We start from the raw sequence: 26175 nt of genomic DNA, 5'->3' as shown, positions 1-26175 counted from the left end.
ATGTTAATGAATGACACTATGACTTGAAGCTAACGTGCTGAACGTGCAAACTGCAAAGGTGCTGTGCATAATACGAGAATAAATGCCCCTGCATTGGCTCAAATCTAGGTTTCAGGACAATTCTGAAAAGTTTAATAAATTTGTGATGCAAGTCTAAATTGAATCACCAAAAAGCAGTGTGTGACTAGTTAGTTGAATAAAAACACATAACGTCTGAAATATGTCTTACAATATAAAAAAAGATGAAGATGAAGAAAAATCCTAATGTCAAATAACTTAAGGCAAACTGATGTTAATCATCGCCTATATTTCTTCTTTCTTAGGTTTACAGAGGCTGCCATCTGTCGGTGGTGATTATATTGCACACTATTTCTACAATAAATTGCACTTCATCAATACATCAGGAAAACCCGCTAAAAAGATATCTGACCCTTTGACAAGTTAAGTTGGTTTTGAAACTATCAATGCAAACGCTTGTTATCTAAATTGAATAAAATAGCGTTATCAGTAAAGCATCTTGAGGCTGTTGTTTGAAGGCTATCGCTGCTTCACGGCTGAGCAGACTCAATAATCTCACAATCGACAGAACATCAGGTCATTTTTGGCACTACGTGACGGACAGCCCTACGTTAAAAAATATTTTTTTTATATTTTCAGCACATGACTAATTAACATGGCAAGAGATTACCGCTGTATAAACATTCAATAATGACTCCAGCGGAGACACACCGACGTCGTGAGGCTCTGGCGTGCAGGAATCATATTTCAGACATCAGGCCCAGGACACTCCGATAGCACTGCACCATTGTATTCCTCCGCACAGAATAATCCTCAATAAAGTTTACTTGGAAGACATTTATAACGCATCGTTTGTAAAACAAAATCTAACATTGTAGTTTATGTTATAGTAATATCACATGCATTACAATTATACAAATTTGTTTTTATGTACCGGCGATGCATGGATCTAGTTTCTGTCAAAAACAAGTTCCACCCATTTCGCCATTTTATATTCCATAGCTGCTTTGTTGAGACGAACCGAATTAGCATCGCCATTAAAACAACAGCCTTTTTGGCGCTAGTGAAGCTATAGGTTATATGTTTAACGCTTAATATTCGGCTCTATGTTGACCACCGCGTGATTTCCATGAAACTCAGCAGGAGGTAACGTTGCGTTACAGAAAGCCAGAAGCTACCGTAGCTTGCTAGGGAACGTGTTGGCTGGTTTCGCCGACATCATACGACTAGCAGTCGCACAATTTTCTCTAAAGCTGTTCAACCGCAAGAAGGCACGTTGACGACCACCGTGCAGGACACGAAGACCGAGGAGATGGCGAGCTCAGTGGGAAACGTGGCTGACAGCACAGGTTGGTAAATAGTAAAACCTCTTCACCGGGCCTGTGGCAATTCAGACCCAAATGACTTGACTATGATTTCAAAATCTAGAAACGATCGTGAGTCGCTGGCTGCTAACCAGCTAGCGCTAGCTGGTGTGTTAGCTTTGGCTACGTGAGCTAGCTAAATAGTCTTTTAAAATTGGTTTAACTTCGTGTATGTGTACAATGGCCAAATTAACTGGGAGCGGTTTCCACGAGTAATACGGTTAGCTAACGTGTTAGCTAAGGGAGCCATTGGGTAGCGTTAGCTAACCGTTATCAACAGGAAAATAGTGTCGTTTTTTGAGAGAACCCCCATTTGTTCTGCATTGCTTTGTTATAGTTATTCAACTACGAAATTTGGTTTTCCTTGCTAAATGCACGTGCATAGTAAGAACACTAAAGCATCAGAGTGTTAAAACCGGGTGTTCCGACCCCACCGCTTGGAGCAGGTCTCCAAGGTTAAGTATAATTTTCTGCCGTAAAACGCTGGTGTTCTACATTAAAGAGTGACCAAGTTAAGCGGTAACCAACCCCCGAATGCCGCATGGTTGCTCGTAGTTACGGCAGCTGTTGGAAGCAGGACCGAAGCATATTGGCCGGCCTTGTCTTTGCCATGTCCATGTTTTGTCAACGCCTTGTCGTCTTTACAGGATCTAAACAAATCGGTGTTCAGTCTTTTATTTTCTATAAAGGTTGTGTGTTGTCACTGGATCTAGCACTACTTCCAAAACTACAATGAGTGATATTCGAACTGCGCAAGATTATTTCTTGTAGACCTGTTAAAAACCCTTTGTTTGGATCATGTCAAGGTGCAAGACATTGAAGAGGCATTGACAAGATGCTGTTCTTTGTAACTGAAAATAAATATATCGCAAATGTGCGAAGATCTAATTGCCATTAATGGATGAATGTTTGTGTGTCCTTTTATGTAATGTTTTTAATTTGCAAAACAATCGACTGTCTCAGATTGAGTTGTGTCAAAACCATTTCACCTCCTCCACCCATTAGTGTTCTTTTTGAAGGCCACACCTGAGTAAACCTGCCTTAAAGTCATGTGGTTTGATACAGTACAAACAAAACAAAAATCATTGTTTAAAGACAGGTGTTGCATTTATCTTTATGTATTTGATCCTTGTATACCTCAAGTGTTGCCAATTTCGTCCTCCCTGTTTTTGGTGATTTTTTTTTTTAGTTTTTCCAACAATGGTATTGTTTAAATTAGCTCCCTGTTGACTGTAAACCACTGCCACTATTTATATTGAAATAATGTCATTAAATGTTTCTTATTCACCGACAAAAAGGTTATTGTGTGCAAGTATGCTCTTTGCATCTCAAAACTCAGATTCATCCCTATCTGCAGCGAAGTTATGAGCTACTTGTTTTCAAGTACATATTTTGATATTTTTTGATATCATATTTGTGAGTGACTCCTGATTTCACTCATTGTTTGCTGTTAGGTTTATTTCAATAGCATTTCTGTCACTGTTTTATTTATATTCTGTTTCATTTGTCTATTGTCTACTTTAATTTCTTCCATCACATCTAACATGTTATCCCCCCCCTCCCCTTGGGCTGTGTTGGTGCTCCAGAACCGACAAAACGTATGCTTTCCTTCCAAGGGTTGGCTGAGCTGGCGCACAGAGAGTATCAGTCAGGAGACTTTGAGGCGGCTGAGCGCCACTGCATGCAACTGTGGAGACAGGAGCCTGATAACACAGGCGTGTTGCTGCTCCTGTCCTCTATTCACTTCCAATGCCGAAGACTTGACAGGTAAGGTGTGGGAGCATAGTTGTGGCACATTCAGTGTAGTGTAGAGCTGGAGGATATAATAGTCCTCCTGTCACTGTCCGTGCAAACAGCTGACTTAAGTAGTGATATGTTACATCTGAAGTGTGTCTTGAAATTCTGTACCTAGGTTTAAATTTGGTCTCTTTTCTTACATAGATTCAGTATTGGCCATACTCCTGCTTTATGCCTTAATCAGGGTGTCACTTTTTAACTAAACATTAAATGGGTAGTGCTACTATATATTCTTGACTGTAGACTCATCTGTGCAAAAAGCTGAACTTTCTCTGCCTGTTCTTGCTCTACAGGTCTGCTCACTTTAGTACTTTGGCAATCAAGCAAAATCCAATGCTAGCTGAGGCATACTCCAACCTGGGGAACGTGTACAAGGAACGTGGACAACTGCAGGAGGCCATAGAGCATTACCGCCATGCTCTGAGGTTGAAGCCAGATTTTATTGATGGATACATCAATTTGGCAGCAGCTCTTGTGGCCGCAGGGGACATGGAAGGAGCAGTGCAGGCCTATGTGTCGGCTCTACAATATAACCCTGTAAGTGACGTGCTGAATGTCAAATTCTTTAAACAGAAACTGTTTTTCAAATCTGCTAACATTTGGAGTGATTATATGAATCTACTGATTATTGTAGCAGTAGATTAAAACAATTTCCATTGTGTCTCTTATTTATTCTTCCAGGATCTTTATTGTGTCCGTAGTGACTTGGGCAACTTGCTTAAAGCCCTCGGGCGGTTGGAAGAGGCTAAGGTATGCTCTACTGGGTTGGCAATTCTGTAGTTGTGTGTTGTTTGTATTTTTCCTTTTTGTAAGTTTTTATCTTTTTTTCATTGCCCATACTCTAATTTTTTAGCACTCCCTACAAAGGCTGTAGGTGTTGTTCTTTTTGACATCTTTAAGCCACATTGGTTCTTCTCCCTTTTGAGCCCCTTGGCCAATACAAGGACAATCTTAGCCTTTTTTCTAAACATTGAAGCGAGCTTCTCCCTGTGGAGACACTAGATTAAATTAAATAAACACCTGTAAGGCAACCAACATCTCTATTCTGTTTTAATAGTATATGCAATTTTTTTGTTCATTACTTTTTAGATAGCATCATATTTAGTTTTTTTAGTGTAGTATAAATTTTTTCCCACCCTGTATGCCTTTTAGTTACATTAGCCCTTTCTTTCCCCTGACCTTTTGCCAGAGGTCACCCCTTCTCTTTCAGGAAGAAAGGCTGGAGTTAATAGAGTACACTGATTTATTTTGTGATGTTTGATCTTGACCCATTCATTTTCAAATAGTTGATTTTGGAGGGAAAATGCTGGCTCGGTCTTTGAAGAATATATGAACTGATGAGAAGTTAGTTCAACTTTGCAGTGCAAAAGATAAGATGGTTTCTAACCTAACCACTGTACTCCCATTCTGTATTTAAGGTGCCCTATGACTTTCTTTAATGCAAGTAAAGTTGCTGCCACTATGGGGGGAGGTGGGGGTGATACCATCATTTTAAACCATTTACAGGGGGGTCCTTGGGTTGGGTCATATCCTCAGATGTGGAGTTGTCCTACTGGTTACAGGCCATCTTATTTCATGCTAGAGGGGGGTACAGGAGTGGGAAGGAGCTTAAGGGAGTCAAAAGCTCTCCTGCTCTGTTGCTCCACCCCCCCGTGCGCTTGCTGAGGTTTGGTGGAGTGTGCGCGCCTAGAGCTGTCTTCCTGACCCTTCAGATATGTCCATTTAGTAGTCAGGCACCCCACAGGACTGCTTCTAATGCACATATACTTTTATTCATTGTTAGTTGTTAATGGAACTTTACTCAGATGGTTATCAATTATGATATCCATGGCTGTTGATTAGTGGTAAATTGTGGGTTTAGGAGTTACTTCACAAATGTCTTAAAATGATCCAAGTGGTGCCAGGCAGACAGCTCACAATCTATACTCCACCGCCTGCGTCAGATGCTGGGTTAGAAAGACAGAAACATGCGCAGCAACAGTGATGACCTCTTTATTTCAGAGCTGGGGAGGCTTCTAGATACATAATTAAACCACAGACTTTTCTCCCTACCCCATTGGCCAGGATTCAAGAAAGCAGGCCAGGATAAAGAAATCAAAGTTTTAAAAATTTCATGAAAATGCTAAACGAATTTTAAAAATATTCTTGTTGATTAATACTTTTTCCCTTTTCTTTAAATATGTAATATTATTCCCAAAGAAATGGGATCAGTTCATTTGGGCAAGATCAAGCCAGTAACTTCCCTCCTGTAGTTTGGTAAGGAAAACCCAATAGAAGTCAGCCAGTAGCCTGACATTACTTCACTCATAAACTGAAATACATAAAAGCCTTTCTTCCATTTAAATGATCCTTAAAGCATTTGTTTTGTTTTCTGAAACATTCATTGCATGAGTGAATACTAAGAACAGTCTTGTTTTATGTTTGTTGTGATTTGGAAGAACCTGTTTTAGTTCCATATAAAAAAGAATGTATTGTTTGAAAACTTTTACTAACGATCTTGTTTTCTGATTTTGTCTCTTTTGGTTTTCCACAACTGATATTGTTATTTAGAAGGTTTCAGGTGGGTGACACTATTCCTGCGTAGGTGCCTGGCGGAAAGGAACACTAGGGCAGCCTCAGTCCCTCCTCTTCTTCCAGCCAGCCGTGGCCACCACTCTGACAAAGTCCAAAAATATGGTAACGGGTTTGTAACTGCCAACAAAAGAAAAACCACCTCACTTTATACTTGAACTCCTCTGTCTTGTTGCTTCCTTTTGAAGAACAAAGTAAAAGAAAGTAGAAGAGCAAATTACAATAAACACTTCTCATAATAAACTACTAATTACCCAACTCTATATTAAGTAAAAAGAAGCTTGGATTTGGAAGCAATAATTGTGAAAAACAAGTAAGAACCCTCTAACTCTTACATGTTGGTTATTTTTCCTATTTTATTTTGTTTTTTCTTCTTTATTTGGAGTTGCAGCGTTCTGATGATGATGCAGATAGTGCGCTGTGAGTCTGCAGTAGCGCAGGGGCTGCGCAGCGATACCTTCCAAGTAACCAAAAAGGCGGACAGCGCAAGCATGCAACCCCCCATCCCTGCTTCCCTTTGGCCTGTTTGGTTGCGGACCTCTCCCCATTGTCAACCAGCCTTGCTCCCGAATGCTCCCACATCTCAGATTGAATTGGCTTTTACATTTTATTCTGCAAAGTAATTCTACTTTCATAATTCTTCCACTGGCCCCTGTTTGAACTTCAGTGTATTCACTCAACTGAACCTACAATCCCCCTTTATTCTGAGGTACCTAATGGGTGCTGAGTGTGTGCCAGTCTGGTGTTGCAGGAGTCCTGCCAGGGGTTGTTGGTCTGCAGCTTTCTCACCAGGCCCTTCAGCGAGCGCAGCAGCGAAGCAAAGACCTTTGTCAGCTACAAGGTCTCGCAAATGGCTTGAACTGTGATGGTGGCAATAGACATACACCATGCGCTCGCGTTTGTTGCGCATGCATTACAGGGACCATCACCATCACGTACTGTCCAGCATCCCAGGTTGTGAGATGACATTCTAGCAATAAACATAGAGGCTTTATAGAAGTGATAGTTCTTTTAATTTAGAATTACATATAGGAAAATCAACATTAAAGTAACTGTGATCTGTTATAGCTACTCAGTATTGGGGTCATTGGAGGGCAGCACCAAACACTACTGTAAGTTCAATGTCATAACTGCAGGATGAGGACGTATGTGTGGGTGTTGGTTGGATCCGCGCAGCGTAGGAAAAAGCAATGCAGCTTAGCGCGGCAGAATTGTGCGCAAGCGAGCCCATGCTGTAGACTCACTTTTTGCCATAATGGAGAATAGTCACTAATTTTGCCTTTTCTGCCCTTTTTGTTTTTTCTTACTTTATTCTCAATCTTCTATTTGTTTTTATTTTACAATCCCTTGTCCTCCCTTCTACGTACTATACCTCTCCCATTCTACCTCTTCTCCGACTTTCCTGTGGTTTTTCATTGTGGACCCATTCAAGGCTTGTTACCTGAAAGCCATTGAGACTCAACCCAACTTTGCAGTAGCTTGGAGCAACCTGGGTTGTGTGTTTAACGCCCAGGGAGAGATATGGCTGGCCATACATCATTTTGAAAAGGTCAGTGTTATTTCATTGTAGCATCTTTCAAGCTTACCTTTTAGTGTTTCTATTTTTTTTCTTGTGTTTATAACCTTAGTTTTAAATTTTAGGCAGTGACCCTGGACCCAAATTTCCTTGATGCATACATCAATTTAGGAAATGTTTTGAAGGAAGCCCGTATTTTTGACAGGTGAGTAAAAAGTGTTACTGTATGACACCCTTTTGTTTTTTCATTATTTGTGTATTGGTTTAAAACAAACACCACCCTGTAAAAACAGGGACATTGCTGCTCTTGTGAAAGTGCTGTCACTGTTTATAACATACAATCTGCAACCATTGTGAGTCATTTCCAGTTCCTTTATCCAATATGTTGTAAAAGTTGTGTATTGTATATTTTCAGAGCTGTTGCTGGATATCTGAGAGCCCTGAGTCTTAGCCCCAACCATGCAGTGGTTCATGGAAATCTGGCCTGTGTCTACTATGAGCAGGGCCTCATTGACTTGGCTATTGATACCTACCGTCGGGCTATTGAGTTGCAGCCCCATTTCCCTGATGCCTACTGCAATTTGGCAAATGCGCTGAAGGAGAAAGGCAATGTAAGCCAATACTTCAGCTGTCTCCTGTGGCGACCGTCTCAATATAATATGATATAATGTCAGATGTCATAGGATTTGTGAGAACAATTTTTTTTTCTAAATTTCACTCTGTTTTGCAGGTGTCTGAGGCAGAAGAATGCTATAACACAGCGTTGCGTCTATGCCCAACCCATGCAGACTCCCTTAATAACTTAGCCAATATCAAACGTGAGCAGGGCAACATTGAGGAGGCAGTTCAGCTCTATAGAAAAGCCTTAGAGGTGAGTTGAGAATTTAGTTTGTTTCATAAGGTGAATAGGAGCAGGGATAGCAGCATATATAACAAAACTAATATTATTGCAGGTGTTTCCGGAGTTTGCAGCAGCTCACTCAAATCTGGCCAGTGTCCTGCAACAGCAGGGAAAACTTCAGGAAGCTCTAATGCACTACAAGGAGGCCATTAGGTTTGTGAAACTTTGCTTTTTTTTCCCCAAAACACAAAGGCTTTGACCTGGACATGTTTGTCCCCCCCCTTTTTAGATTATGATTTAATAGTTGTTTCATTTTTTTTGTATTTTAGAATCAGCCCCACGTTTGCTGATGCCTACTCAAACATGGGCAATACACTGAAGGAAATGCAAGATGTACAAGGAGCACTGCAGTGCTACACTCGTGCCATCCAGATTAACCCCGCCTTTGCTGATGCTCACAGTAATTTGGCCTCCATTCACAAGGTATGAATAATTCTTCACAGTTTTTAAATTAAGTTAAAATGTTAACACATTACCAAAATGTTAGTGCAGCTCATGGTTTTTGTGTTGATTTTTACACCAAGATTTACATCTATAAGGTAAAGCATTTTAACTTTTTTCCCCCCCTAACTTTACTATTAGGATTCTGGCAACATTCCAGAGGCCATTGCATCTTATCGCACAGCCTTGAAACTTAAGCCGGACTTTCCTGATGCATACTGCAATTTGGCGCATTGCCTTCAGGTTCTTCATCTTTTTTTTTACATTTCTAGTCAAATACTTGCTGTATGTTCAGTAGATAAGTCAGAAATGGTGCATTTTCCAACATTTTCATTTTTGTTACTCTTCCAGATTGTGTGTGACTGGACAGATTATGATGAACGGATGAAGAAGCTTGTGAGCATCGTGGCTGACCAGCTAGAAAAGAACCGCTTGCCTTCTGTGCACCCACACCACAGCATGCTCTACCCACTCTCCCATGGCTTCCGCAAGGCCATTGCAGAGCGCCATGGAAACCTTTGTCTGGACAAGGTACACTCACTGATGAAAGCAAGTAACCCTTAATTATTTTTATGGGTTGGAAGGTGGCTGGTGATAGCAGTGGCTGTCTGCAGGTATATGGGATGGGAAAGGTAAGGGATGGGTGAGATACTGGATGTAATTAATATAAAGCAGGTGGTAGATGGGCTGCTTGCTGGTGAGGGTATACACATGATTTATTACCAGTAACATTTATATTGGTTATTATAACTCTAACTATAATAGTAAAACCATTTATCTTAATACATTTGCTCTTTCACAGATCAATGCACTACATAAACCTGCTTATGAGCATCCAAAGGATTTAAAGGCGAGCAGTGGGAGACTTCGTATTGGCTATGTCAGCTCTGATTTTGGCAACCATCCAACCTCCCACCTGATGCAGTCCATTCCTGGAATGCACAATCCTGAAAAGTTTGAGGTATGTGAATTATTTTGATATAGTGAGAAAACTGGAAATATCTCCAGTAACTATAGCTGTTAAGTTTATACTTTTTCTCCCAAGGTCTTCTGCTATGCACTAAGCCCTGATGATAGCACCAACTTCCGTGTGAAAGTTGTAGCAGAGGCTCATCATTTCACAGACCTCTCGCAGGTAACTGTCGTAACATTATTTTTCTTTTTGGTGTTGCTTTTGTTGTATCACGACGTGTTGTTGTTGGTGTTGTTGCTGACATTGCTGCCTTTCCTCTTAAGATTCCTTGCAATGGCAAGGCAGCTGATCGTATTCACCAGGATGGAATCCACATTCTTGTCAACATGAATGGTTACACCAAAGGAGCACGAAATGAGCTATTTGCTCTCCGCCCTGCCCCCATTCAGGTTGGAGCCTTGTGATGTCTTGACAGTTTTATTGAACAGCTGATCTTGTCTTACATTATTATTATTATTATTATTATTATTATTATTATTATTATTATTATTACTACTACTACTACTACTACAACATGATGATGATGATGATGATGATGATATAATAAATATTCTCTTCTGCAGGCTATGTGGCTGGGATACCCAGGAACTAGTGGTGCTCCTTTCATGGATTACATCATCAGCGATAAGGAAACGTCCCCCATGGAGGTAGCTGAGCAGTATTCTGAGAAACTTGCCTACATGCCTAATACCTTCTTCATTGGTGACCACGCCAACATGTTCCCGCACCTTAAGGTTTGTTCTTCTTAACACTACTTCCTCTTATTTAATAAAGAATCAGCTCAGTATTTAGGTTGAATGTTAATTTTTCTTTCTTTTTATCCACAGAAAAAGGCAGTTATTGATTTCAAGTCTAATGGACACATTTTTGACAACCGCATTGTGCTTAATGGTATTGACCTGAAGGCCTTCTTGGACAGCCTGCCAGATGTCAAAGTGATAAAAGTGAGTCAGAAGTAATTCATGAACCTAAAGGAACTGTGTTGCAGTATGTGTATGGTTTGAATAAGGCACTATGATTATCTGTTCTGTGGCCAGATGAAGTGTGACAACAACCAGGAACCAACTGGAGACACAAATGGAGCTTTGTCTATGCCTGTAATTCCCATGAACACAGCAGCTGAAGCAATCATCAACATGATCAACCAAGGCCAAATTCAAGTCACAATCAATGGCTTTACTGTCAGCAATGGTCTTGCCACGACACAGGTACGTCTAAGCACAGACCAGAACAGGACGCTTACTTGCCTACTAGATTGTGGTTGTTTAAAGTTGTGTGATCATAAAATTAAAATGCTAAAATGTAGGCCGAGGACTTTGCTAAACGTAATGTAGAAATATAGATTAGTGCTTAACATTAGATTGTCATAGCTAGTCTTTGCTTTTTATGCGCCACAATAAAACCAGAAAAGAAAACAAACTCAGGATGCTGTTTTATCCTTCATTTTAGATCAATAACAAAGCTGCCACCGGGGAAGAGATGCCACGCACAATTGTTGTGACAACCCGCTCACAGTATGGTCTCCCAGAGGACTCCATAGTCTACTGTAACTTCAACCAGTTGTACAAAATTGACCCCCCTACTCTTCAGATGTGGGCAAATGTAAGTTAAGCCAGTTTACTCATAAAAGTGCATCAACTATGTTCTTGTGACGTCGCACTTTAAATTGACGTTTCATTGCGTCTGTTTTTTTGCTGCAGATTCTGAAGCGTGTCCCCAACAGTGTGTTGTGGCTTCTTCGTTTCCCTGCTGTGGGTGAGCCCAACATCCAGCAGTATGCTCAGAACATGGGTCTGCCTGGATCTCGCATTATCTTCTCACCTGTGGCTCCTAAAGAAGAGCATGTCAGAAGAGGGCAGCTGGCTGATGTATGCCTTGACACTCCTCTTTGCAATGGTCACACCACAGGCATGGATGTCCTCTGGGCTGGAACACCCATGGTCACAATGCCAGGTAAGGATACAATGAGTGTTCAATGGGAAAACCTGTTACAATATATAACTCCTTATGTTAGGGTCAAAACATAAAACTGACATAACATTATATTCATTTAAAGGTGAGACCCTTGCCTCTCGTGTGGCTGCCTCACAACTCAACTGCCTGGGCTGCCCTGAGCTAATAGCCCAAAGTCGCCAGGAATATGAAGACGTAGCAGTCAAATTGGGCTCTGATATGGAATAGTAAGAAAAACTGAATGAACGTAAATATCTTAAACAGTCTACATGTTGTCTTAATCTTAAAATATCTATTTTTCTTTTTTCTTCAGTCTAAAGATGGTCAGAGCACGTGTTTGGAAGCAGCGAATCTGCAGCCCTCTTTTCAACACCAAGCAGTACACAATGGACCTGGAGAGGCTCTATCTGCAGATGTGGGAGCACCATAGCAATGGCAGCAAGCCAGAACATCTGGTCAAATTCCAGACAGTAGAGACCAGCGAGAATGCCTGAACTGGAAAATGTGCTATTTTTATTTTAGTTTTTTGCCCAACCATGTCCAGCTCTCCTCATCCCGTTTTCTTTTTTTCCCCCTTTCGTTTTTGCAGCTCTCTATTTCAAAATCCTTTCCACTCCATCCCTCTGCCCTCTGTTTTCAGTTCATTGCAAAGAAGACTCTTGTAAAGGAGCCTACAAATGTATACATTTCCACCATCACATGTTGCTGCATCACACATTTCCTTGGCCACGTTGACTGAGGCTGTGTCTGAAATCACTTAGCAGTCACTCTTTCACTACTCCCCTGCTAGTGTACACTTGGTCATCCACTCATTACCGAACAATAAATTGATCATACTATAGATCTTGGACATTTACTACTCCTATTCATATTGTCATCACAAATGACATTTCTGAGTTGCGCAATAATAATTGTCTTATCTGACATGGAGCAGTGCATTGTGGGTACAAGCCATTTGCACTACTTTTTCATTGTGCATTTTGATTTGTGTGCACTTTATAAAGAGGTTTACACAGTTAACACTCAATTTTGTGCACTATATAGTTAATTGGGAGTGACTTTTGGACACAGCCTGAAAACCTTAAAACCATATATTTGGCGAGCATGAGAGGACTGTGAATGCCCTGCAACCCTTCAATACTTGGATCTGTGGATTTTGTTTCTCCTGTCAGTGTGCATACAGGACTCAGCGCAGCTTGTGGAGAAACTGACAAGTTGTTGTTACTTGTTGATCTATTTATAAATGGATTAGGAGTGTTGTGTTTTTAAAAGGACAATGTTGTAATTCAGACTTAAGTTTCATCAGCTTTAACACGCAATTGTAAGACACCGATTGCAACTGCTTTTTAGTTTGTCTTAAGCTGATATTAAACAAAGACTCCGATGAGTAGACATGCACGTTTTTAAGGAATTGGATCTACATGTAGACTTCTTCCTGCCACCAAATGCTAAGTTGTCGATCAAACAAAACGTTCTATAGCCGTTGTCCTGTTTGTCATGCTATGCTTGTAAAAATTATTCAACAAATCTCGACAACAGAGCGTCAAGTTGCTGAAAAGGTCCTATGTTTAAATTTGTATATCAGAGGTATTCAGAATTGATCTTGTTTTTCTAATCATCTAAGGAACGGTGTAGGTAAGTATTTTCTAAATAGTCTTTGTTTTGTATTGTCCATCAATGGTTTGCTGTCGATGACGCTACAAGGCTCTAAATATGACGTTAAAAATAAAGAGATAGCAAAACTCTGTACTGTCTTGTGCACTGACTCAGTGGTTGCTGGTAAGAATTAAAAGTTTAACTTCAACTTTGTGTTGTGGTGTCTTTTTTTTAACCTTTTAGATTGTCAAGCCAGGGGTTGGTTCACCCAAAGGCTTTTTTGAGTGAGTACATTAATGTCATGATATAATCTGTTTATTATCTACTATATTTTCTGTACTAAAATGCAAGGTAATCTACAATACTGTAGTCATAGGGATAAAACTGCGTCATTGTCGGGCTGTGATGCTTCATCGTTTCGCAGCTTGTCTGCTGGCGAGTGTGAATCAACTGACGTTGCTTTTATAACCTGCTCTGATTGGTTGAGTCTGTTCGTGACAACTTCCTGTGAAATGACGCTCAAGATTTAAAAATTTCAGCTCTGTTTTACAGCGGTATATTTTACTTTCAACAATAGAGGCGCACTTGGTAATCCTAATTAAATACACTTATACACTTATTTATATATTTGAGAAAATAAATGCTAATATTTAAGGTGACCCGCTTAGTGCTTCGTAACGGTAAACACAATCAGGGCAAGTTGCAAAACGCTAGCCTGTTAACGTTTGCTAGCTAACTAGCAAGGTGCTAACATTAACGTAATTTTTCAAGTATATTTATGGATTTCTGGTACCCATTTAGAGATTCACAAATACATGAAAACAGTTTATATTTACAAATAATACCTTTCCTCTAACTTGCCTTGTCATTTATTTAGTTCAACATTAGAGTTGGACTTTAAAGGTTAAATGGCTCTCATGCTCTGACTTTGGAGTTTAACGTTACCGTCTGGTTTTCACAGGGCATAAAACACCATGAATGATGAGACCAGTAGGTTATTTGAAAGAGTTGCTCAAAAGATGGTCTGGACTGACATAGACGCACTGGACACGGCAGAAAGGAAGGTTTGTAACACTTACACACTTCACTATAGACAGCTGGGTTGTATGGATATAACGTGGTGTGCAGCTAAGACTTAAGAGAAAGATGTTAAAGTAAATTCAGTAAAATTATTGCGCCAGGAATAAATTTATTTGGTCAACATAATGCATTTGTATATTAATAAGCTTTAGTGTGATTTCACATTAACCTGAATATGTTTTAGTTATGGCTTACTTAATTATTTTTGTTTTGGCTATGTTTTATGCAGAATAATGAATTAATCAACAGCTTGTGTGATAATTAAACTGCCGGTCGCAGCCTGACTTTAAATATCTGTTTACATTTTTTTCTAGTTGATAAGTACAATTGGCAAGTCTCGTCGTGCCGCCACAAGTGATCATCAGACTGTAGGGCAATCAGCTCCATCAATCCAGCTTTTCCTCTCTGAAGATGAAGATGACCCAGAGAAGGAGAACCAGTGCATCAAGGGCAGCCATTATAGAAGCAAGCCTGTGGTCGTTTCAAGCGATGATGACTTTGATCAGTGTAAGGGCTTAATATGTGTAAATACTGTTGGATTCTAGTAGTTTGCAAAGTGACAAGTTGGTCAATCTTGCCCTTCTCTCCTTTAGTTCTTGTAGCAAGGGCTACACCAAGATCTAAACCTAAGGCACAAAAAGCACTTAGTTCCGCCAAGAAGCACAGGTATTGAAATTGAGTCCAGTGAAAATTTGTGAAAATCTGAGGCATCACCAGTAGTTCAGAACTGTGGTTGACCCTTTCACCTGTTTGTTCTTTGCAGTTCTCATATTACTGTGTTGAGTTCAGATGATGATGATGATGGCAATTTTGAGACATGTAAGTCACATTTTTCTGTAAAGGTCTTATCCATGGACAATTTATAATATAAATAAAACCATATTTAAAGGGTTATTTTTTTTTTTAAGTTTTGCAAAGAGTGAAAACCCCTAACACCAAGCCGAAGAAAATATCCGATAGTGGTAGTGAGGATAGGTAAGTGTTGTTTTTTTATGTCATTTATTCATTTTTATCATTTTCAACATCACATGAAGATATTTAAAACCTTTTAATTTTACATGTTCATCTTAAAGCCTTAAAAACTTCATAGTGGATGACAACTCATCAGATGACGACTTCATAGTGCCTAAGTCATCTTTTAAAGGTAATCTTGAATGCCTTTATCAGTACTGATATTCTATTTGAAAAATTGCATGTAGGTTTATATTTTAATAAAGGCAACGTCTTGCTTCCACTATGCTGCAGGGCCCAAGAAAACCAATACTCCAGCATCAGCCCAGCATACATTGAGGAAACCATTGTCCCAGTGTGAATCACCGGTCTTTGTTAGTGACAGTGATGACGATGATAACATTGTGGTTAAGAGCACTTGGAGGACTCGCCACTCTAAACCTAAAGCCTCTTCAAGGGCCAACAAGAAACACCCTCTGGTTGATAAAGACACCAGTTCACCATCACTTTCCTCACATCCAGTATCATCTCCATTTTTTTTTCCTCCCCACAAAACACCAACATTTCTGGTGTCTCCTAAACGCACGCTTTCAGCACCTTCTAAACTGGAGGAATCAAACAGTTCAGAGGAAGAGTTCACATCCTTACTGGAGAGACTTAAGAAGAAAAACATCACAGCCACTTCATTCTCCCCTAAGACTAGTAAAGGCAAGTATCAGTTCTCATTGTTGCATCCAAATCTCGCTAGCATTTATGTTCCATCTAACTCAAAGGGTGGTCTTTCTTGTTTGTCTAAATCTAGACTGCAGTGAACAGCCAACTTTGTCAAGTCCTTCAGTTAAGGTATTCACAAAACCTGCTCCGACATTATTAGGGGAGGTGCCTCGACCTGTGAAAACACCAGGGAAGTCCACCATTGTGAAGCCTGCAGTCAGCCAGACAGAGCCTAGGCATGGCCCTACCAGCAGGTACATGAGTTCACCAGTGTAACTAGTATATACATCTTTAAATTCTGGAGAAATGATTTGTAATTTAATGAATAGTTTAATGAATAGCTTGCTTACTTTGTATTTGATGTACGAACATTTGTCTTTTGCATTGTCCCTTCTCCTGCAGGACAGCAATATGTAAGACCCCAGGCTGCTTCTTACAGTCCTTATCATGCCCCGGTAACAGCTATAGCCGCAGTTTTAAGCAGAACAAGGAGGACCTTACCAGCAAACTGTACCAGCTGTACAATACCAGCGTGTTTGACAGCAAGGTGACGAGCAGTCATTTGTTCTCCTTCCTTTGTTTTTAGACATGTCTTATCTTCTTGACCCTCAGAACTAAGCTGTTCACACAATGCAAGGATTGATGACAGTTTCACGTCATTTCCCTTTTTGTCTGACGTGACTTTTCCAGCTCCCCACCAATATGTCAGTTACCTGGAATAAGAAGATGCGAAAAACCGCTGGTTACTGCGTCACAGGGCAGGAGCGAGGCGGAGGGAGTCGCTACGCCCGCATTGAACTGTCGGAGAAAGTCTGTGATTCTGCAGGTAACACTCTACTATTATGTGAATATGTTATTGTGATGCAGATTTATATTTAATTGATTCTTAATCACACATTCAGCCTAATTGTATCGCCTTGGTCTCCTAGATCGACTCAGGGACACACTCATTCACGAGATGTGTCACGCTGCAACGTGGCTCATTAACGGTGTCAGAGACGGCCATGGGAACTTCTGGAAGCTTTACGCCCGCAAGGCCACATTGATGCATCCTGAGCTGCCCATGGTCACCCGTTGTCATAGTTACGATATCAAGTACAAATACCAGTACCAGTGCACTCGCTGCCAGAATACGTATGTGTTTATTCTTCAAATAGCATTTTAACTTGTGGTGCTCTGCTGGTTATTTCTAACACTTATCCCTGATTCTTCGCAGGATCGGGCGTCATTCAAAGTCACTGGACACCCAGAGGTTTGTGTGCGCCCTCTGCACAGGACAACTTGTGTTGCTAACGCCTACCAATTCACGTGCTCCAACGCCTTTTGCCAATTTTGTCAAAGAGAACTATGGCACCGTGCGACTGGAGCTGGCCGGGCAGAGCCACGCTGATGTGATGCGGAAACTTAGTGCAGACTTTGCTTCCAAGGCTAAAGTCAGTCAAAGCTGAGATCTTGTCTGTAAGAAATTTGCTAAACAACAGAAACGCTGAAATACCTCAGTCGCCTCGTCTTACATCAGTAAACAGTGAAAATGATTTCAATACATTTTAATATTTTCTCTGTATTTGTTAGTAGTGTGACTATAGACTAGTCCTGCACTTACGAAGCCTTTACAGTACGATTTTGTGTTTGTTGAATGCATCTGGTTTGTGTGTATTGTTGAGTCAGTGCTAAATGGTAACATCCATCTTTCATTCCTGGTAGCTAATGTGCAGAATATTATAATTAAGTTGTAACAGTACTTGGGTAAACGTGTTTCATTTTTGACTGGTTTGATTCTTCATGTTATGAACTCTGTGAATAAAGTTTAAAATTATGACCCCACATTAAACCAAGATTTGACTAACGTGGTAAATTTTGGCTTTAAATATGCCATAAGTTAATTTGACTGTTCATGATTCTCATTGTGGGCGGCATGGTGGTGCGGTGCGTAGCACTGTCGCCTCACAGCAAGAAGGTTCTGGGTTCGATTCCTGGAGGTGGCGCCTTTTTGTGTGGAGTTTGCACGTTCTCCCCGTGTTTGCGTGGGTTCTCTCCGGGTTCTCCGGCTTCCTCCCACAGTCCAAAGACGTGCATTAGGTTGATTGGCTTCTCTCCATTGCCCGTAGGTGTGAGTATGTGAGTGAATGGTTGTCTGTCTATGTGTTGCCCTGCGATGGACTGGCGACCCGTCCAGGGTGTACCCTGCCTCTCGCCCGTAGCCAGCTGGGATAGGCTCCAGCACCCCCGTGACCCCGCACTAGGGAGTAAGCGGTTAAGAAAATGGATGGATGGATGGATGGATGATTCTCATTGTACACAATAGTCCAGGTTTGAAGAAAAGAATTACAGTCAACATTGTGCACAGATAACAGAAATTGGTTTTGTGTTTCCGGGGCTTTTCTATGGGACAATATTTACAGATGGAACACAATTGTGTCCAGATGTATTCATATCCTTTGTGTACATACGTAGATGTAATTCTGGCAAAGGCGACCTGTTGACACATCGCTGCCCACATGGACGATATTTTAGTCCTCACATGTTGACATGGTAAAGCTGAGTAAATGCAGCAAAGGAGTTGAGTAGAAATTGGGCTGCGTTAGTGTTTAGTTAGTTAGTGCTGCTTTACTGAGAAGCAAAGACATTACTGGAGGAAACTGAGGAGCTATGTCATGGAGTTTAACTGTAATGTGACAACGGTGGAGGCTCGGTCCCAGATTAACTCCACCAGCTACAACCTGGTGAAGATGGTCAGCATGTGTGTGAGCTGCAGCCTGCACACGCTGCTCAGCGTTCCTTTACTCGTGGTCATCGCGCGCTCCCCATCCCTCCTGAGACACGCTCGCTTTCTCCTCCTCACGCACATCCTCCTGTGCGACACCCTTCAGGTAGGTCCAGGCACGTTCCTCCACCATTTGAATCACGCGTTAAATCAGACCGGTGTTAAAGCGGTGGCGTTTCCCTCCTCAGCAGCTCATCTGGACAATCAAATCAGTTCTTTTAGGATCCAAGGAAAGCATCCCTGTGATCCAGTGCCTTTTGTTCTGCTCTGCTATCCAGGCCTTCTCACTGGTGTGTAATACGTCAATTAGAGATGGGTGTTTGTCACTTTATAAAGTAAAAGACCAGAAAATCTAAATTTTTGACATTGTTCCTAAAGCTTTGTTTTATTTTTACAGGTGGACCTCTTTCTGAGCACAGCTCTGGCTTTAGATCGCTTCGTGGCCGTCAAGTGGCCTCTGCGCTATGATTTCCTGCTGTGTCCTCAGAGGAGGAGAGCGATCGTTGCAGCCATATGGACCTTATCAGCTGCGCTCTGCGGCGGGGCTTCGGCCATCGGCCTCCGAACCGTCCACGCCAGTTTCGCCCTGCGGCGCTGTCGGCCTCACATCCTGGCTCCCTGCCTGTCCGGGACATCCACGCTGATGCTCTACTGCATGGCGGGGACCGCTGCGGTGGTGCCTCTCTGCTTCGTCACCATCCTGGGATGCTTCTGGCTGCTCTGCTGGGACATGTACTCAGGACTGCTGCTCAGCAGGAGAGCCTGTGTGACCCTGAGCCTCCAGGCTACTCAGATGCTCCTCTTTTCGATTCCCGTGGTCATGGACAGCTACCTCATCCCCGGGCACCTGCACAGCGATTTCCTCGACATAGCAACGACCATCACCTACAACCTGGGAGTGTCACTTATTCCTCTGGTCTACGGGTACCGCTCACGGGAGCTACAGCGACGGATACGACAGGCTGCGCACTGGAGCGCAGACAGCAACACGTAGTTGTAATCTTGAAAGCTTAACCTTTGCCTCAATAAAATGTCTTCTTTGAAAAAGTGGGTTTTAAGATATGTGTTGTGAAGTTACTGTACAACTTTGTTAAAATAAAGACAATTAAAACACTGCTTAAAGGTATTTAATTTGTATGGCAAACACTTACGATTATTAATTCACCTAGATATTATACAAAATGTTTAAGAAGTCAGACAAATAAATACACAGAGAGCGATAAATAGTGAATAGTACAAGAAAAATACGTCATTAAGCATGTTTTAAAGATGGAACTCGTGAGAAAGGTCAGAGATGTCAGACCGATCTCAGTTCTAATTGATGATTGCCCCTCAGAGGCACAGGCACAAATCCACAGGTAGTACAACCTTCTGGTTTATGGAAAACCAGTATGAGCCAAAACATGAAACCCAGGAAGTGCTGGAAACCACAACATAACACACAAAGTCTACTATCAAACGAAGCACTAAAATATAGCGTGAGACAGGCACTGAGTATAGTATCATCGCATGTATGTATATGCAGCATATCGAAGAGGGAAGCGTTTAGTCACACTTCCTGTTTGTCTTCTTGCGCCTGAAGCTTTTGATGGACTCGTTATAAGCCGAAATGTAACATAATAAATAGAAAGGGGGATATAGCTATGCAATAGAAACACGTATAAGAGCAGCATTACATGTAAAAACCCTTGGCCACCGTGTCTGGTTCAGTACAGGCAGGTCTTCTTCATGATACGCAGGAACTCCTGCTGGTTCACTTCTCCATCCCCGTCCCTGTCTGCCTCTGCGATCATCTCCTTCGGAAACACATACAGGGGAACAAAAGGAAGCTAATTGTGACACAGGAGGCTTTGTGTTGTGTTGTTCTCACGTGCAACTGAAGTCCGTACCTGCAGCTCTTCGTCTGTGAGGTTCTCCCCCAGCTCCTTGGCCACCCGCTTCAGATTCTTGAACGAGATTTTGCCCGTTTCGTCGTCATCAAACAGGCGGAAGGCTTTCAGGATCTCTTCCTTGGAGTCCTTCTCAGCCTCAGAGAGAGAAAGACGGCGAGTGATGAGATCAAAGTGAATGTGGCCAGAGTTTGTGTGTACCAATAAAATGCTGATGGTGAATCTCAACAGTGCAAAATAGGTGGATTTAATGCTGTCAGCTCTAATAAATAAACTAGAATGAAGGCTAAGTCTAAAATAAATAATAATAAATAAATAAATAAATACTCTACAAGCTGTCAGGCAAAACCTCAACCAGTAGCAGCATGATTCCTAGCATTTATTTACCATTTTCTGTGTCATGACTGCAAGAAAATCGGTAAAAGAGATCCTCCCTGTGCCGTCCTTATCCACTTCACTGATCATCTTCTTGATCTCCTCTTTCTTCGGTTCAAACCCCAGAGCTCTCATCGCGACCTGAAGAACACGATAAAATGGGACAAGCCATGGATGAGACCTGCTTTATGCTGACTGTGATCCACGCATCGACCTTTTTACTGCACCTTCAGCTCTTTGACGTCGATGAATCCGGAACCGTCGGTGTCAAACAGTTCAAACGCCTCCCGGATCTCCTGCTTCTGCTCCTCGGTCAGCTCTGGTTTAGGGGCCGTCTTCTTGCGCGGAGGCGGCACTGGACCCTGCAGGGACGGTCTCTTGGCACTGGTAGCCTGTTGGACCATGAGGAAATAAACATCTGATAGCAAGAAACACATTTACGATAACATCTGGGGGGTTTCCTCATCATAACATCATGTCTCGTAACATAAAGAAATAATAAACTCACAAAGGAGGAATCTAAATTTAATTACAAGCAACAAAATCAACCTCGTATTCAACTATGAGACTCACCATCCGTTGTTGTTTACGTGACTGACAGAGATGAACTGCAGACCTGCTACAAAATGAATGTTATTTTCTAGGCTTTCCAGCCTCCCTATCATTTAAGCAGATGAAATCCTAAATTGATTTCTGCTTTACGTCAGTGTCAGCAATACATATAATTACACTACATTCGATTAGGTGTGTTCCTCAAAATCGTATTTACACCGGGATCCTGGCTACAATATACAGAAAACGAGCGTCTCTAGCGCGAAGCACGCACAGGTTCAGCTGCCCAACACCTACTGTCATGGAGTCTGCGCGTTTGATTCATCTCCCGCTGGTGCCCGGAGAGAACCACCATCAAGGTGGCGAGCCAGTCAACGACCACGCGCGAGCAGGAGTGAAAAACGAACGCACCAGTCGGGCAAAGAGATGATTGGTTGCTGAAAGTCACGGGAGCAAGACGCGCGTCACCGAACGCACGTGAACGTGAAGCCTTTTACACTGATCGATGAGCTTTTTCAGGTACTTCTATAATACTCACCTTTTTTAATGCTTCAACATCAATGACTAACTGTGACAATAGTCCAGGAGAAAATATATACTTAAGAGTGTTTATTCATATGATCTGTGCTGAGCAAATATTATTATTGATTTTACAATCAGAAAAATTGTACAAAAAAGCACTGACAATCAAGTATTAATAGTTGCACTTAATACACTCAATTTTAACAAAGCCAATAAAGCCATATAATTATAAATGAATAATCACCTTTCTGATAACTTCAACCTAAAATCTAACAAGTTGTTATCAGAATTAATTACCATACCAATACCAATACCAATATCATACTGTACATCATATTGTATGCAGTCTGGTCGTTTTGTATCTACCTTTACTTTTTTTTATCTCGGTCCTATGTATCAGAAAGAAAGTAGAAAATAGTATTGGAAATAGTGTTTAATTCTTTGATTTACCAGAACGCCAAAAGCGAAGAAGAGAAGGGAGACACATTTAAACGATTAAACGATACTTGATCCTGACCTTATTGACAGTGGGTGTCGATGGTCAGGTGGGCGTGGTTTTAAGGGAGCGATGCAGAGGTAATGTCTGTGGAATGTACGATTGGTTGAAACTGTGGCGTTTTATGACGTAGCGCAAATATAATTGGCTATTCGAAGGCTCAACCCTTGTGCTGAGCAAAGCGCAACCAATCACGGACGAGCTTTCGCTCAGCTGATTCGCGCAGTTCACAGTTGTGCGCGGTTCAGTTCCACGCGTTGACTCCAGGTAAATAGTCACTAAATAGTCAGTTCCTATCCGTTAATGTTTGTTCGTTAGGTCTTAGCAGTTTGTTCTACTTGTAATGACACATATTTTCACTCCAGCACTTGTCAAGTCTTCGTCGTTGGATACTTTTCATTCATAATGGCTACACGTCTTCGCCCCGTGAGTGCATTTAAACATTTTAATCTGACAAAATGCTGTTGTTGGTTTGCCTTAAATGCATCAATGCTGTTTTTTTTTTAATTCTTGTTCAGCGTAATAAACGGTGCCTCGTCGTCGGTGGGTCTGGCTTCCTGGGCAGACACCTGGTGGAGAAGCTGCTGGACCGAGGCTACTCTGTGTCTGTGTTTGACATCTGTCAGAACGTCGAGGTTCCGGGCGTCGCCTTCCATCAGGGAGACCTCTGCGACAAACAGGTAAGAGTGACTCTGGAGGATTCCTAAAACCCGTGAAGCCTTCGGCTGATGCTGCACAACCAAACCCTCATGCACTGCGTGTGCTCTGCCCCAGGCTTTGTCGGTGGCCCTGAACGACGTGTCCCTGGTCTTCCACTGCGCCTCTCCGGCCCCCGGCAGCGACAACCGCCAGCTGTTCGAGAGGGTCAACATCCACGGCACGCGCACCGTCATCCAGGCCTGCGTGGAGGCGGGCGTGGAGGTGGGACAGCTTGACACGTACTGTTCAGCAGGGAAGCCTGCGTGTTAACGTGGCAACCGCTTTGCTCCGGTCAGAAACTGGTTCTCACCAGCAGCGCCAGCGTGGTGTTTGAAGGGACAGACATCAAGAATGGAAGCGAGGATCTGCCGTATGCCAAGAAGCCCATCGACTACTACACGCAGACCAAGATTGAGCAGGAGAAGGTAGACGAGTTTGGGGGCTTCATCGGTGTGTTTATTACAGTGAGCGTAGCTTTAATGCCACCATTTGCATGTTTTGTTTTCAGCTGGTTCTCAAAGCGTGTGACAAAGACAAGGGTTTCCTCACTGTTGCCATCCGGCCGCACGGCATCTTTGGGCCCCGGGACCCACAGCTGGTTCCGATCCTCGTGGACACGGCTCGCAGGGGCAAGATGAAGTTCATCATTGGGTCGGTCATTAATGGAGACACAATGTTGACGATCTTCATTCACTGCGGCAAATAATGAATGAAGGCCTGAGACTTTGATCTTGTCAGGCTTCATTGTAATCACTTACTCTGTGTTGTGTGCTTTATTTGCTGCAGTAATGGGACCAACCTGGTGGATTTCACCTTTGTGGAGAATGTAGTTCATGGACACATCCTGGCTGCCGAACGTCTGAAACCAGACTCACCAATGTGTGGAAAAGTGAGCGTGAATATGACCTAAAGCAGAGCTGATCTGCTTTTTTGTGTGTTGCATTCTTCATTTAATTTAATTGTGTACCCTGTTTGTACCCTGTTTTTTCCCTTTCAGCCGTACCACATCACCAACGACGAGCCAGTGCGATTCTGGGACTTCATGTCTGAGGTGCTGGTGGGTCTGGGATACGATGCTCCGCGCTACCACCTCCCCTACGTGCTCGTCTACGGACTGGCCTTGCTCCTCTGGCTGCTGGCTCTGCTCCTGCGTCCCCTCGTGTCCTTCAAACCCACCTTCACTCCAATGAGAGTAGCTCTGGCTGGAACCCACCACTATTACAGCTGCGAGCGTGCAAAACAGGACATGGGCTACAAGCCTGTAGTCAGTCTGAAGGAGGGGATCGTCCGCACGGTGCAGAGCTACCCTCACCTCCGGCGAGGTTCTTGACGGAGGGGAGGCGCAGACGTGGCGGCTGTGACGGGAACGACGATATCTGGCTGAACGGGCAACTCCAGCTGAGGAAACACACTGTAAACTTTATGGAAACCACCTTTTAACGCGATGCTCCATTTTGGCCAGCAGATGGCAGCAAAGGGTCATAGTTTTGGTCAGAACTCATAGTCTGCTGCTCCAAAGTTTGAAAACTCCTCCACAACGAAGACAGTTTGTAAAAAACCTAAACTTATTGTTCTGTAAAAACATTAAGATGCTGCTGTTTATTTCCCAATGCCTTAAAATTACTATCCTGTCTCTCACAGGCTGCATGAAAATGATGGATTAAACGTTGACACTTTGCCTTGAAGTGCGTGGACGTTAGTGTCTGCATGGTGTGGGGCTGTTGCCTCATGCTGTGGCTAAAGTATCAGTGCATGTGCAAACAATCAGCGGCACTTTCACCTTTTGTGTCAACAGTCTGGGGAGGTTACCTTTGAGTCGCCATGGCAGCAGCTTTATGCACTGAGCGAGGCTCATTATGGGAGACGGATCATGGATTATGAGCCGGGCCTTTGAGCGCGTTCACGGTCGGTCTCGTGAATGTTTTCCTCTTTCATCAAAATCTGTTAAAATCCACTGGAAGCTGCAGTTTGCGCAACACCTTAAAGTATATTTAGGCGTTTTATTTCCTGGAACACATTCTGCTGCCATAATTGCTTCACCTGTTCACATGGGTCATAATGTGTCTAAACGGATAATGAGGCTCCGGTGAACCGTTTCTAAAGAGACTTTACCCGTGGAAAAACAACAATGAGCGAATGCAGCAGTAAAAAGGCTGAAGCGTTGCACCACATCCAGCTCATAACCCGCATCTCATAACGCAGGCGGCCTCTGACACTTAATGGCCTCGGGCCTCTATCAGCAGGAAGACTGACTGCAGCAGTCGGTAATTGTTTGCACATTGTTGTGCATTAGCACATTGTTTTAGCGCAGGCTCCACATTCCACTCATGAGACCAACGTTTGCCATTCGCATTCCTGTGGACATCCAATGTATTTTCATACTCGCGCTCCGCTCCGTCGATACTATACATCACCAGGCTTTGTCTGTGATTTAGGGAAATTACTCGAATACAATTCGGGCACAGTCATCAGACACACTAATGGGATGGGCAATGAAATGCATAGCTTGACACGCTCGCAGCCTCATTTCATTAGTCACTGTGTTACTTTAACGTCAGCCTTATATAAAGTTTATAGGTAAGATTTAAAACAGATGAACCTGTGGAGGCCTCATTTCCGCGGCATTCGCCCTAAAGTGTAATGAGCCGCTGCTCGGTTTTGTCTTTTTCTAGGTGAAGAATTGTTGTCATTCCCCGTCTTGGTGTGGTTACAACAAGGTGGGAGTTGTGTTCAGATACTTTGAATTCTCCTTTTTAATTCTGCGCCAGGAGCACCCTAATGATTCACTGCGAGAGTCAGCAGCACCAGGCCAGGCTGTCAGACTGGTTTCTAATGGGGAGAGAGAGAGGAGGAGGAATCCAGTTTGAGCATTCACACTTGCCAAATGTGCCTGCCAGAGTGAAACTTTGGCTCCCGGACTTGCTAATTTCCTCTTTCATCGTCTTTCTGACATGTTGTGAAATCCATTCACACCTTTTTTCACGTGAAAAGCCTTTGTAAACG

The 26175-nt window shown here is 42.5% G+C and overlaps 5 protein-coding genes across 11 annotated transcripts; 4 read left to right on the top strand and 1 right to left on the bottom strand.

The window, feature by feature from the left end:
* The first annotated feature begins 1004 nt into the window (after positions 1 to 1004).
* Positions 1005 to 13279, top strand: ogt.1 (O-linked N-acetylglucosamine (GlcNAc) transferase, tandem duplicate 1). 5 transcript variants are annotated; one of them, XM_029164934.3, is made up of 22 exons: positions 1005 to 1367; positions 2969 to 3149; positions 3473 to 3716; positions 3861 to 3929; positions 7183 to 7299; positions 7392 to 7471; positions 7682 to 7877; positions 7997 to 8137; positions 8220 to 8320; positions 8437 to 8590; positions 8750 to 8851; positions 8960 to 9157; positions 9411 to 9569; positions 9654 to 9743; positions 9845 to 9970; positions 10145 to 10315; positions 10409 to 10525; positions 10619 to 10789; positions 11031 to 11183; positions 11282 to 11534; positions 11638 to 11761; positions 11848 to 13279. In XM_029164934.3, exons 1-22 carry the CDS (start codon positions 1331 to 1333, stop codon positions 12026 to 12028), a joined length of 3165 nt encoding a protein of 1054 aa, XP_029020767.1. In that variant the 5' UTR covers positions 1005 to 1330; the 3' UTR covers positions 12029 to 13279. The 5 variants fall into 5 exon arrangements, with proteins under 5 accessions (XP_029020767.1, XP_029020770.1, XP_029020769.1 ...); XM_029164937.3 differs by having other exon boundaries at positions 1006 to 1367; positions 2999 to 3149; positions 8960 to 9139; XM_029164936.3 differs by having other exon boundaries at positions 1006 to 1367; positions 2999 to 3149.
* Positions 13280 to 13390: 111 nt separating this feature from the next.
* gcna (germ cell nuclear acidic peptidase) lies at positions 13391 to 17710 on the top strand. Of its 2 annotated transcripts, none has more exons than XM_055512376.1 (13): positions 13391 to 13414; positions 14092 to 14194; positions 14525 to 14717; positions 14804 to 14876; positions 14974 to 15029; positions 15119 to 15185; positions 15284 to 15354; positions 15456 to 15869; positions 15964 to 16129; positions 16278 to 16422; positions 16566 to 16701; positions 16805 to 17009; positions 17092 to 17710. In XM_055512376.1, the coding sequence occupies exons 2-13, from the start codon at positions 14105 to 14107 to the stop codon at positions 17321 to 17323; spliced, it is 1848 nt and encodes a 615-aa protein (XP_055368351.1). In that variant the 5' UTR covers positions 13391 to 13414; positions 14092 to 14104; the 3' UTR covers positions 17324 to 17710. The 2 variants fall into 2 exon arrangements, with proteins under 2 accessions (XP_055368351.1, XP_029021867.1); XM_029166034.3 differs by lacking the exon at positions 13391 to 13414 and adding an exon at positions 13562 to 13718.
* A 720-nt stretch (positions 17711 to 18430) lies between these two features.
* Positions 18431 to 19745, top strand: LOC114864961 (olfactory receptor 10G4-like). The gene is made up of 3 exons (XM_029165973.2): positions 18431 to 18745; positions 18828 to 18929; positions 19037 to 19745. The coding sequence occupies exons 1-3, from the start codon at positions 18530 to 18532 to the stop codon at positions 19631 to 19633; spliced, it is 915 nt and encodes a 304-aa protein (XP_029021806.1). The 5' UTR covers positions 18431 to 18529; the 3' UTR covers positions 19634 to 19745.
* Positions 19746 to 19750: 5 nt separating this feature from the next.
* On the bottom strand, positions 19751 to 21774 carry cetn2 (centrin, EF-hand protein, 2). Of its 2 annotated transcripts, none has more exons than XM_055512294.1 (5): positions 21753 to 21774; positions 21131 to 21295; positions 20916 to 21044; positions 20529 to 20666; positions 19751 to 20435 (listed from the first exon to the last, which is right to left on the bottom strand). In XM_055512294.1, the coding sequence occupies exons 1-5, from the start codon at positions 21756 to 21758 to the stop codon at positions 20346 to 20348; spliced, it is 528 nt and encodes a 175-aa protein (XP_055368269.1). In that variant the 5' UTR covers positions 21759 to 21774; the 3' UTR covers positions 19751 to 20345. The 2 variants fall into 2 exon arrangements, with proteins under 2 accessions (XP_055368269.1, XP_029021461.1); XM_029165628.3 differs by lacking the exon at positions 21753 to 21774 and adding an exon at positions 21477 to 21746.
* Positions 21775 to 22624: 850 nt separating this feature from the next.
* Positions 22625 to 24857, top strand: nsdhl (NAD(P) dependent steroid dehydrogenase-like). The gene is made up of 8 exons (XM_029165627.3): positions 22625 to 22740; positions 22839 to 22899; positions 22992 to 23153; positions 23248 to 23394; positions 23469 to 23597; positions 23681 to 23823; positions 23959 to 24061; positions 24170 to 24857. The coding sequence occupies exons 2-8, from the start codon at positions 22879 to 22881 to the stop codon at positions 24500 to 24502; spliced, it is 1038 nt and encodes a 345-aa protein (XP_029021460.1). The 5' UTR covers positions 22625 to 22740; positions 22839 to 22878; the 3' UTR covers positions 24503 to 24857.
* The last annotated feature ends 1318 nt before the right edge of the window (positions 24858 to 26175 follow it).

Source organism: Betta splendens, chromosome 10 (assembly GCF_900634795.4).
Source record: "Betta splendens chromosome 10, fBetSpl5.4, whole genome shotgun sequence".
NCBI classification, from domain to species: domain Eukaryota; kingdom Metazoa; phylum Chordata; class Actinopteri; order Anabantiformes; family Osphronemidae; genus Betta; species Betta splendens.
This window is presented reverse-complemented; position numbering and strand designations above follow the sequence as displayed.